We start from the raw sequence: 12,063 nt of genomic DNA, 5'->3' as shown, positions 1-12,063 counted from the left end.
CAATATTTTATTTATATTGCATTTTAAGTATAAATTCTTTTTAAACACGTTCAACTGCATAATTTCAGTTTTTTTTAAATTAAGTTTTCTATTCGTTAAATGAACAGAATAATTTAATATTCGTACTCACATTAATAATATAATTTTCTTACGAAAAATTCGAAAATTTAAAATAAGCCTATTCGATTCGAAAAATTCTTTTATATACATTTTATAAAATACGGAAATATATTGAGATGATTATTATAGACAGGAAAAAAATTATTATAATAATAATCTGATGATAAAGAACATGTGATCATATTAGCAAAATTAAAATCCATATTATTAATTTATAATGCCAAGCCAATTTTTAAGGCAGAATTTTCTTATTGTATCTTTTTTTAATAAGTCATACTATATTTTGACTATATATTAGTTCCAAGTCCAACTAAGAAAAGTCTTTTGTAAGCAGTTGATGTAAAATCAATAGAAATTATAAATTAAATTTTATTAAAAAGCACATTAATAATTAGTCATATTAATTAGATCTGGATCTTATTCGAATAGTTCAATTCGACTAATGAATTTTTTGTTTTATTCGAATCGTAATTTTTTATTCGTTTTCCGTTTTCAAACAAAACAGAGTTTACTAATATTCAAAACAAACGCATATTCGTTTTTGAATAGGAGGTGATATGAAAATAATATATGGGTTCGCCAATATTTATTGGCTTATACTATTTATCATTTATTAATTCCTCACCAAACCAGTTTTTGTGTTACTAAACAACGATCCTTTGAAAATAAACCTAAGCTCGTCCAAGAGTTTGATGTCATAAGAACTGGAAATCAAATCAGCTTTTTGTAGCTCAGCCGGAATATATATTAAGTAGTTTTGTTAAACAGCCGATTTGAGGGTCCATGAAATAAAATAGAGTTTATGATATTTTAAGATTTATGACTATTTATCGAGGCGGGATTTTTTAATTTTTCACCGGGTCAGAAATTCATTTAACGGGATCGCGTGTAGCAGTTATATTAATCAAACTGGAAAGGATTTTAAATTGAATGGGAAGTATAAAAACACTAAAAATAATAAATTTACGATTAAAAAGTTTTAATGGAAAATTTCGAACGTATTTCATAATTTTATAAAATTACAATAGTTTTGAAATTTTGAGGTTTTAAAATACATTTGGGTAATAGTCTAATTAATTAATCTTATTTAACTATCACATTCCAAAAGGCCATAAGTCTAATTGACTTCTTTTTATTCTACGGCCGCTAAATTTAAAAGTAACCAGTCTACATTCCTGAAGACTTGCTGTCGTGCCAGCTCGTTAAATGTTTTTCAAGGTCTGGCCAATTAAAGGTCAGCGAAATGGTGAGGCTTGCCCCGTTAAATTTTACAAAAAAATCAGTCCAAACTCGTTAAATATTTTTGTGCGAATTTCCGGGAATCACATTTTTAATATCTATATTTATTCTCAAACCATTTTATAAATCGATTGTATTATACTTGTACCCATGTAGTTGTATTAAGTTCAATAATTATTTTTTAATATATCAATATTTTTTTGAAATTGTAGGAAAAATCAGAGATTTGCGAAGGAAAATATTTTAATTGCCCAACCCGTTATAAACTTTTAAAAGATTTTCCCGGACCAATTAAATATTTTCCCTCGGGCTGGGCTTTGCAGATTTCTATGTTATTAAGAATTTTAAGTGAAAAAACATAACAAATTTTTATTATTGCTTTTCGTCCTATCTTGATGCCAATTATTAAAATTACCTTATTTGGTTAATCAGTGGGATATACGGGTGGGGAGGTTGAAACTCTCCTCTACAAGTGGCAAATATGAAAAGGTAAAATTTTGTTTTCCTTGTTACTTTTATTGCGATTTAACAACTTTTCTAAATACTAATCTTATGAACGAGTCACTTTTATATACTAATCTATCTAAAATTTCAATATCAACTGAGCTTTAGACAAAATTATTAGTGTAAAATAATCATAAAATATTGATGTTATAAAATTTTATTATATATATCATAGCAGCATAATGGTTGAGAGATGCATCCGACAGATGCCTTTTTTTACAGTGTCCATAGATTGTTGTGCAAAAGGGCTAAACTTGCAAATACAAATCGATTTTTTCTTTCTTCCAATGGTGGTTTTCCTAGAATATTTCAGATATTACCATATATAGTAGTGATCTGCATCGGGCCTAATTTTTCAAGCCCGCGAAAAAAAATTATATGTCCGCCCGAATTTATTTAATAGAAAATTTTTTGATTGTAAAAATATATCATACAAATTAAAAATATTAGCGCCTTGTTTCTTTAAAGATATATCAATTTATTTGGCAAAATTAGGAAATAAATCTTACCCAGGATTTGCAGACCTCTAGTAAATAGGGACTCGAAATTATAAAAAAATACTTAGTTTCGTTTTATTTATATTCGGAAAATAAAAAAATTGCCTAAAAATATACACATTTGAATATTTGCTAAATATGCTTTGTAATATTTATGAATGTGTACTAATTCCAGGGTTAATAAAAATTCTTTATACCCGTAGTTTTTAAGAAATATGGGTTTAGATTTCGGAATTAGTGATTCCATAACTATACAAGACTGTATAGAGGTATGCTAACCCGCCCATTCTACGGGTGGGTTCAACATTTGGCAGATTAAAATTCATAATGGGGGAATTTAAAATAAATATTTTTTAAAAAATTCGAATTATTTTAAAACTTTAATAAAATCGTAAAATATAACCATGTTCGAGAGTAAGAAAGACTCGTCAAAAATCTTATAGGTGAATCCTGGCTGGAGACAAAAAATCTTTTAGATAAATCCCGAATACGCCATCGAACCTTATAGGAAAACTTTATTCTAATCTATCATAATTTACAAAGTAGTGATAAACTTATACATAGTGTTGTTAAAACGCCGCGAGTCGCGACCCCGACCCAAAGCTCGGGTCGTTTTATTCGACTCCGACTCAATGTTTGGGTCGTTTTTTTCGACTTCGACCCGAGTTCAAGCCGAAAAAAACGACTTCGACCCAAAATATGGGTCGTTTTTTTCGACTCCGACCCAAGTCCAAGCCGAAAAAAACGACCTCGACCCAAAATATGGGTCGTTTTTTACGACTCCGACTCAAAATTTGGGTCGTATTTTTCGACTCAAACTTGAAATTTGGGTCGTATTTTTCGACTTAAACTTGAAGTTTGGGTCATATTTTTCGACTCAAACTTGAATTGAAGTTTGGGTCGTATTTTTCGACTAAAACTTGAAGTTTGGGTCGTATTTTTCGACTCAAACTTGAAGTTTGGGTCGTATTTTTCGACTCAAACTTGAAGTTTGGGTCGTATTTTTCGACTCCAACTCAAAGTTTGGGTCGTTTTTCTGACTCAGACTCAAACATCGGGTCGTTTTATTCAATTCGACCCAAAATATGGATCTTTCTTTTTAAAGACGACTTAAAGTTAGGGTTGCTTTTTTTCACCCCTAACCCAATATCTAGATCATTTTTTTCGACCAAAAGTCAAATAACATTTAGTATATATTAATATTATAGGCGGGAAAGTTACTTAAAGCTTCTTTAAATTATAATGCTCTGATTAACTATTCATCATAGTTATATTTTAAAATTTTTAAGTGATGTACCATAGAAAAGTGCCATTTGTCATGATAATTATTTTTGAACTTTTTTAAATGAAATAGATAAAAATATATATTGTAGACATGTTAAATCAAAATTTCAGTGATGATGTTCCATAGATAAGTGGTAATTGTCATAATCGCTATTTTTGAATTTGAACTTTTTGAGTTTTTTTAAAGCAAATTGCTAAAAATATATATTCTAAACATGTTAAAATTAAAAATTCAGTGAGGATGTATCATAGATAGGTGATAATTGTCATAATCGCTATTTTTGAACTTTTTTCAATTTTTTTAAAGGAAATAGCAAAAAATATATATTCTAACCATGTTAAATTAAAAATTCAGTGAGGATGTATCATAGATATGTGACAATTGTCATAATCGCTATTTTTGAACTTTTTTGAGTTTTTTTAAAGCAAATTGCTAAAAATATATATTTTAAACATGTTAAATTAAAAATTCAGTGAGGATGTATCATAGATAGGTGACAATTGTCATAATCGCTATTTTTGAACTTTTTTCAATTTTTTTAAAGGAAATAGCAAAAAATATATATTCTAACCATGTTAAATTAAAAATTCAGTGAGGATGTATCATAGATATGTGACAATTGTCATAATCGCTATTTTTGAACTTTTTCAAATTTTTTTAAAGGAAACATCTTAAAATATATATTCTAAACATGTTAAATTTAAAATTCAGTGAGGATGTATCATCATATATAGGTAACAATTGTCATAATCGCTATTTTTGAACTTTTTCAAATTTTTTTAAAGGAAATATCTAAAAATATATATTCTAAACATGTTAAATTAAAAATTCAGTGAGGATGTATCATAGATAGGTGACAATTGTCATAATCGCTATTTTTGAACTTTTTCAAATTTTTTTAAAGGAAATAGCTAAAAATATATATTGTAAAGATGTTAAAATAAAATTTCAGTGAAGATGTACCATAGAAAAGTGACAATTGTCATAATCGCTATTTTTGAACTTTTTTCAAATATTTTAAAGGAAATAGCAAAAAATATATATTCTAAAAATGTTAAATTAAAAATTCAGTGAGGATGTATCATAGATATGTGACAATTGTCATAATCGCTATTTTTGAACTTTTTCAAATTTTTTTAAAACAAACATCTTAAAATATATATTCTAAACATATTAAATTTATTCAGTGAGGATGTATCATATATAGATGACAATTGTCATAATCGCTATTTTTGAACTTTTTCAAATTTTTTTAAAGGAAATATCTAAAATATATATTCTAAACATGTTAATATATACTAAACATGTTAAATTAAAAATTCAGTGAGGATGTATCATAGATAGGTGACTTTAACATGTTTAGAATATATATTTTTAGCTATCTCCTTTAAAAAAATTTGAAAAAGTTCAAAAATAGCGATTATGACAATTGTCACCTATCTATGATACATCCTCACTGAATTTTAAATTTAACATGTTTAGAATATATATTTTTAGATATTTCCTTTAAAAAAAGTTCAAAAATAGCGATTATGACAATTGTCACCTATCTATGATACATCCTCACTGAAATTTTAATTTAACATGTTTAGAATATATATTTTTAGCTATTTCCTTTAAAAAAATTTGAAAAAGTTCAAAAATAGCGATTTTGACAATTGTCACCTATCTATGATACATCCTCACTGAATTTTTAATTTAACATGTTTAGAATATATATTTTTAGATATTTCCTTTAAAAAAATTTCAAAAATAGCGATTATGACAATTGTCACCTTTATTTGATACATCCTCACTGAATTTTAAATTTAACATGTTTAGAATATATTTTTAGATATTTCCTTTAAAAAATTTGAAAAATAATTTGAAAAGTTCAAAAATAGCGATTATGACCATTGTCACCTATATATGATACATCCTCACTGAATTTTTAATTTAACATGTTTAGAATATATATTTTTAGCTATTTGCTTTAAAAAAATTGAAAAAAGTTCAAAAATATTGATTATGACAATTGTCACCTATCTATGATACATCCTCACTGAATTTTTTATTTAACATGTTTAGAATATATATTTTTAGATATTTCCTTTAAAAAATTTAAAAAAGTTCAAAAATAGCGATTATGACAATTGTCACCTATCTATGATACATCCTCACTGAATTTTTAATTTAACATGTTTAGAATATATATTTTTAGCTATTTCCTTTAAAAAAATTTGAAAAAGTTCAAAAATAGCGATTATGACAATTGTCACCTATCTATGATACATCCTCACTGAATTTTTAATTTAACATGTTTAGAATATATATTTTTAGATATTTCATTTAAAAAAATTTGAAAAAGTTAAAAAATAGCGATTATGACAATTGTCACCTATCTATGATACAACCTCACTGAATTTTTAATTTAACATGTTTAGAAATATATTTTATATTTTTAGCAATTTGCTTTAAAAAACTCAAAAAAGTTCAAAAATAGCGATTATGACAATTACCACTTATCTATGGTACATCATCACTGAAATTTTGATTTAACATGTCTACAATATATATTTTTATCTATTTCATTTAAAAAAGTTCAAAAATAATTATCATGACAAATGGCACTTTTCTATGGTACATCACTTAAAAATTTTAAAATATAACTATGATGAATAGTTAATCAGAGCATTATAATTTAAAGAAGCTTTAAGTAACTTTCCCGTCTACAATATTAATATATACTAAATGTTATTTGACTTTTGGTCGAAAAAAATGATCTAGATAATTGGTTAGGGGTGAAAAAAAGCAACCCTAACTTTAAGTCGTCTTTAAAAAAAAAGATCCATATTTTGGGTCGGATTGAATAAAACGACCCGATGTTTGAGTCAGAGAAAACGACCCAAACTTTGAGTTGGAGTCGAATAATACGACCCAAACTTCAAGTTTAAGTCAAAAAATACGACCCAAACTTCAAGTTTTAGTCGAAAAATACGACCCAAACTTCAAAGTTTGAGTCGAAAAATATGACCCAAACTTCAAGTTTAAGTCGAAAAATACGACCCAAATTTCAAGTTTGAGTCGAAAAATACGACCCAAATTTTGAGTCGGAGTCGTAAAAAACGACCCATATTTTGGGTCGAGGTCGTTTTTTTCGGCTTGGACTTGGGTCGGAGTCGAAAAAAACGACCCATATTTTGGGTCGAAGTCGTTTTTTTCGGCTTGAACTCTGGTCGAAGTCGTAAAAAACGACCAAAACTTTGAGTTGGAGTCGAAAAAAACGACCCAAAATTTGGGTGAGCTCTGTTCGAGCCGACTCGGCTAAGCCGATTAACAACACTACTTATACATAAGTAACTTTTATCTTCTTTTAAAATTGGTAGCCCTAAAAAGGGCTGTTTGGTATTATTTGCTTTGTAGCAAGATTTTTTTATCCGCCAAAACCATAAAGAGTTCGTCCTTGCCTTTTCAAGGCATAAACAACGTCCATGGCAGTAACAGTCTTCCTCTTTGCGTGTTCAGTATAAGTAACAGCGTCTCTAATAACATTTTCTAAGAAAACTTTCAATACACCACGAGTTTCTTCATATATGAGCCCGGAAATTCGTTTAACACCTCCTCGTCTGGCCAGCCTTCGGATAGCTGGCTTGGTTATTCCCTGGATATTATCTCTAAGAACTTTTCTATGACGTTTAGCTCCTCCTTTTCCCAAACCTTTTCCACCTTTGCCTCTACCAGTCATTATATTATATTTTTATTTTAATAAATTTCGAAAAAGCAAGTAATGATAAATATATTTAAAAAATTCAAAATATTTATATTATAATTTATTAGTAATAAAAAAAATAAACGGGAAATTTATGGAGGGAAATTTGATAAAATACTATTGGATAAAAATAAATAAATATAAAAGAAGCGCAAAAAGGAAATTTTTACAAAATATTATTGGATGTTTTTATAATACACTATATTTATTACATTTTAAAATAAACAAAGCAAAAAAAGAAGGGAAATTGTTTTTTTATTTTAATATTGAAAGATTCTTCTTATTAGTTGTTTAATATAAATGCATATATTTCTTAAATTTATATAAATAGAAAAACATATCAATTTTATCACTTATATTTTATTCCTTTTTATAATAAATTAAATATACACAAAAATGCCACCAAAACCAGCAGGAAAAGCCGTTAAAAAAACACACAAGCCCAAGGTAGCTAAAGGTGATAAGAAAAGGAAGAGATCGAGAAAAGAATCCTATGGTATCTACATTTACAAGGTGTTGAAGCAAGTGCACCCCGACACTGGGATATCTAGCAAAGCCATGTCGATAATGAATTCTTTCGTGAACGATTTATTTGAAAGGATTGCAGCAGAATCTTCTCGTTTGACGCATTACAACAAACGTTCAACTATTTCAAGTCGAGAGATCCAGACGGCGGTGAGACTATTATTGCCTGGTGAGTTGGCCAAACATGCCGTAAGCGAAGGAACAAAAGCCGTGACTAAATACACTAGTTCAAAATAAGCTCTATTTTGTGACTACCAATACCCAACAGCCCTTTTTAGGGCTACATATTTTATTGAAGCAAATAGTTTATGAATCAAATTTTCATATATATTGGTGGTTATTATTTTTTCTATTGGTTGATTTTTATATGCTAAGAATTTTTACATAAATTTTCCAGCCTCTAACGAAATTTTTTTTTATAGCATAATCTAGTACTTTACCCCCCTTTTGAGATATGCAACTTTCTAATAAAAGAACGAGTTCGTCTTCCCACTAGCTAGAAGCTAAATAATTTATAAATGGTGATAACAAATTGTGTGTTGTAAAATCAAATGCACTTTAAATGGTCGATTGTATTTTTCACGAAAAGTGAAAATAATTTTAAACATGCGAATTGGTTTGCTTTCATTATCATTTTTTATATAGGTTAACCTTTAATTTTATAAATACTTTTGTGAAAATTTTCACTTCATCCACAACTTAAGCTAATTTTATTTGGATTACCATTGAAACTAGGCAAAATACCCCAATGTTTAAAAACATCTTTAAGGGACGTGAAGTTTGCTCCCCAATTTTGGATTGGGCAGATTTGTATTTACCAGCTATTAACCCTTAAAAATATGTCGCCAAACATTTAAAATTAATTTTTTTTTTAAATTTCAATCTACTTCTACCTAATGATTCAATTTAATTTTTGCCATTATGTTTTATATTTAAGAAACTGCTAGATTAAGCAACAAAAAAATATTCAATTTCAATTGCGGATGAGGAATTTATTTGATTTAATAAAATATTTATGTAAATAAAATTAATTGACTAATAATAAATCCATATTTTCTGAATTCACGCACGTTCCTCTTTGTTCTATAAACCTTCCAGAAATGTGAATTTCTCGTTCAGGAGAAACATTGATAGCTTCGCTTTGATAAATCTTTTTCTTGTCATTTCCACGAAAGTAGGATATCCGTTTGAAGTATATCCTCTTAAGGACCATTAGTAATTATAAAAAAAGTATGTTTATAGATAGTAAAGTTAAATTAGACTTATATCTAAAATCTATCGTTTTTAAGAATACTTTATTTTATTTTATTTTATATTATTTTAATTTAGTATTTTAACACAAATTTTAAAATGTACACATATTTATTTATTTTTGCGCCTTTTAAATTATTAAAAACTAACACAGAAACACAAATATGAAATAAACACATATATTTTTATTTTTGCGCTATTTCTTTAAAAAAATATTTTTATTTTATAAAGGGAATAATAGCCTTTCAGGCGCGTTTTTGTTTATAATATTCTGATTGGCTATATTAAAAAGACATATTATTTCTATAAATACAAGGAAATTATTATATTTTATTATTGTAATTTTTTTTGTGCTATTAATATTAAAAATATAAAATGACTGGCCGAGGAAAAGGTGGAAAAATAAAGAGCAAAGCAAAGACTAGATCAAGCCGTGCTGGACTTCAATTCCCAGTTGGAAGAATTCACAGGTTACTGAGAAAAGGACATTATGCTAAAAGAGTAGGTGCTGGAGCTCCCGTATATCTCGCTGCTGTGATGGAATATTTAGCTGCTGAAGTATTGGAACTGGCAGGAAATGCGGCAAGAGACAACAAAAAGACGAGGATCATACCTAGGCACTTGCAATTAGCTATCAGAAACGACGAAGAATTAAACAAACTGCTATGCGGGGTAACGATTGCCCAAGGAGGAGTGTTGCCCAACATACAAAGTATCTTGTTGCCAAAAAAGTCTGAAACATCCGCTTAAATCCTAAATGATTAAATACCCAACGGCCCTTTTTAGGGCCACCAAAAATTTATAGATGCTAAACTGCTTTAAAGTGTAATAAATATAACCAATAGTAGTGTTTCATTATGTAATATACTAAATTCTAATAAAGATTTTTTAGACTTCTCGATTCACCAGGGTACAAAATATATTTAATGTTAAATTTAGGCAAAACAATAGCTCAAAAATGTAACCCCCGATACTAGATGTATTAAACGTGACTTTTTTTATTATCTCGCCAATACTGCAGACCCACTAAAAAATATCTCTGGGTAGGTGTAATTGAGAAAATTTTGGGGCGAACTGAAGGAAAGATTTTTTTGTTCATAGGTATTTAAAAATTTAGACAGTTAAGTGAAAATTATATTTTAAAATGGGTGAGTTAAAAACTTGCGCAAAAAGGATATTTAACTGTTAATGCATTTTTAAGCGAATACAATTATTAAAAATTTCCTAAAAATAATGTCTTGCATTTAGGCGAGTAATCAAGTCCACTCATCCTAAATTTTCCTGTTCTCATAAATACGTTTTAATTTAATCTAATAAAAAAAATTCCCTCCTATCCAAAAATATATTAGTATGAAGAAAAATTAGTAAAAGTGAATAACTTTAAAACAACGCTTTAAGAAAAGGAACGCCTCAGAGGTAACGCGAATTTTTTTAACGAATGACGGTAACGCGTTTCTTTTTTAAAATAACATTTATAGCACTATAATTCAAAACTTATAAAAAAAAATAAGTGAAAATTCAAAATTTGCCGAAAACTAACTAATACTAATTTCTTCACCTATGCTTAAATTATATTAATTTCAAAATATTTGCCTAGGTTTTTAAAATATGAAAGACCTGCAGTCCCGTGTATAAAGATCGAGACATATAAATTTTTTTTAAAATAAACCCGAGCCAATTTTTTTTTCCATATAAACCTTAAGAATAATGAGAGTTGATAACGCTCCTTTTTAAAAGTAGCTAGCTCCCGCTAAAATTTGCAGCAACAATTTGCTTTCAAAGGAAATTAATAAGTCTAGAATTTATCATTTCGTATTTGTCTGAATTGAGTCGTTTTTTTAAAACGGCTAACTCATTATTTTAGTAATTTCGATTGCCATTACTTTTTAGCATAAAATGTAGAAATTTAAAAAAAATTATATATTTATGTTTTGAACCAAGTAAAAAGGTTTCAGTTTGATGATAGACATTATAGCTTCTATATAAATATAGACAGACTAATATTTATAAGTGTTTAAATTTTTTTTTATCTAATATACATCCCCACAACTGATAAGCATAATATTCGTACTTAAGAATATATCAGACAAAATTCTAAAAAATTTCCATAATTTTTTTCCTCGTGGAGTAGAATAGTGCCATAGAACAAATGGTTTTAGAACTTCTTTCTAGTACAAAAACTTTTAACTAGACTTATAGGATAGTTTTAAAAAAAATCATAATTTTTTTCCTCGTGGAGTAAAATATTATGGCAGTGCTTTAATTCATAATTTTTTTCCCTCGTGCAGTAAAATATAATGGCAGTGCCTTATCGGGCTAAGGCAGCAAGCCGACCCATCGAGCCTACCCGATGGATATGCTCATGAGGCCCATTAGGTCGGATCTTATCTATGGCTAAATGGATTGGCTCAGGTTAAAGGTGGTTTTTTTCGGCTCAAACCTGTCACGTATAGAAATGTTGTCATATTGAGGAAAGTTGGAACTAAAAAAATTAAATAAAAATATAATTAATTACTAAAATATGATACTAAATCTTTATTGAATACTAATAATTAACTATAATTAAATATAAAGTGAAAACATAATCAAAATAAAAGAAAAATAAAATCAATATATAATAAAAGTAAAAATTATATGTAAAAGTAAAAAAAAATAAAAAAGTACTATAAATTATAAAAATTGTCTTTTATATCCGATTATAACATAATAAATTTCGTCTCATTATTTACAACTTTAAATCATTATTCAAAAATTTATATAAACCATAATTATTTTTATAATAAACCAAAAATATTTTCTTACTATATAAAACCCATTGATAAAACCATATATATAGTATCATTATTTACATAATATAATACTCGTATTATTATAACAATATACATATTCAAATT

At 27.5% G+C, this 12,063-nt stretch overlaps 3 protein-coding genes across 3 annotated transcripts; 2 read left to right on the top strand and 1 right to left on the bottom strand.

Annotated features, from left to right (window-relative positions):
- Window positions 1–7,057: 7,057 nt before the first annotated feature.
- Window positions 7,058–7,369, bottom strand: LOC135926395 (histone H4). Its single transcript, XM_065462261.1, has one exon. It carries the CDS (start codon window positions 7,367–7,369, stop codon window positions 7,058–7,060), a length of 312 nt encoding a protein of 103 aa, XP_065318333.1.
- A 420-nt stretch (window positions 7,370–7,789) lies between these two features.
- LOC135927007 (histone H2B, gonadal-like) lies at window positions 7,790–8,155 on the top strand. Its single transcript, XM_065462942.1, has one exon. It carries the CDS (start codon window positions 7,790–7,792, stop codon window positions 8,153–8,155), a length of 366 nt encoding a protein of 121 aa, XP_065319014.1.
- Window positions 8,156–9,539: 1,384 nt separating this feature from the next.
- Window positions 9,540–9,958, top strand: LOC135926393 (histone H2A-like). The gene has a single exon (XM_065462259.1). It carries the CDS (start codon window positions 9,545–9,547, stop codon window positions 9,917–9,919), a length of 375 nt encoding a protein of 124 aa, XP_065318331.1. The 5' UTR covers window positions 9,540–9,544; the 3' UTR covers window positions 9,920–9,958.
- Window positions 9,959–12,063: the final 2,105 nt, after the last annotated feature.

This window comes from Gordionus sp. m RMFG-2023, chromosome 3 (assembly GCF_954871325.1).
Source record: "Gordionus sp. m RMFG-2023 chromosome 3, tfGorSpeb1-WG-v2, whole genome shotgun sequence".
Classification (NCBI taxonomy): Eukaryota; Metazoa; Nematomorpha; class Gordioida; order Chordodea; family Parachordodidae; genus Gordionus; species Gordionus sp. m RMFG-2023.
This window is presented reverse-complemented; position numbering and strand designations above follow the sequence as displayed.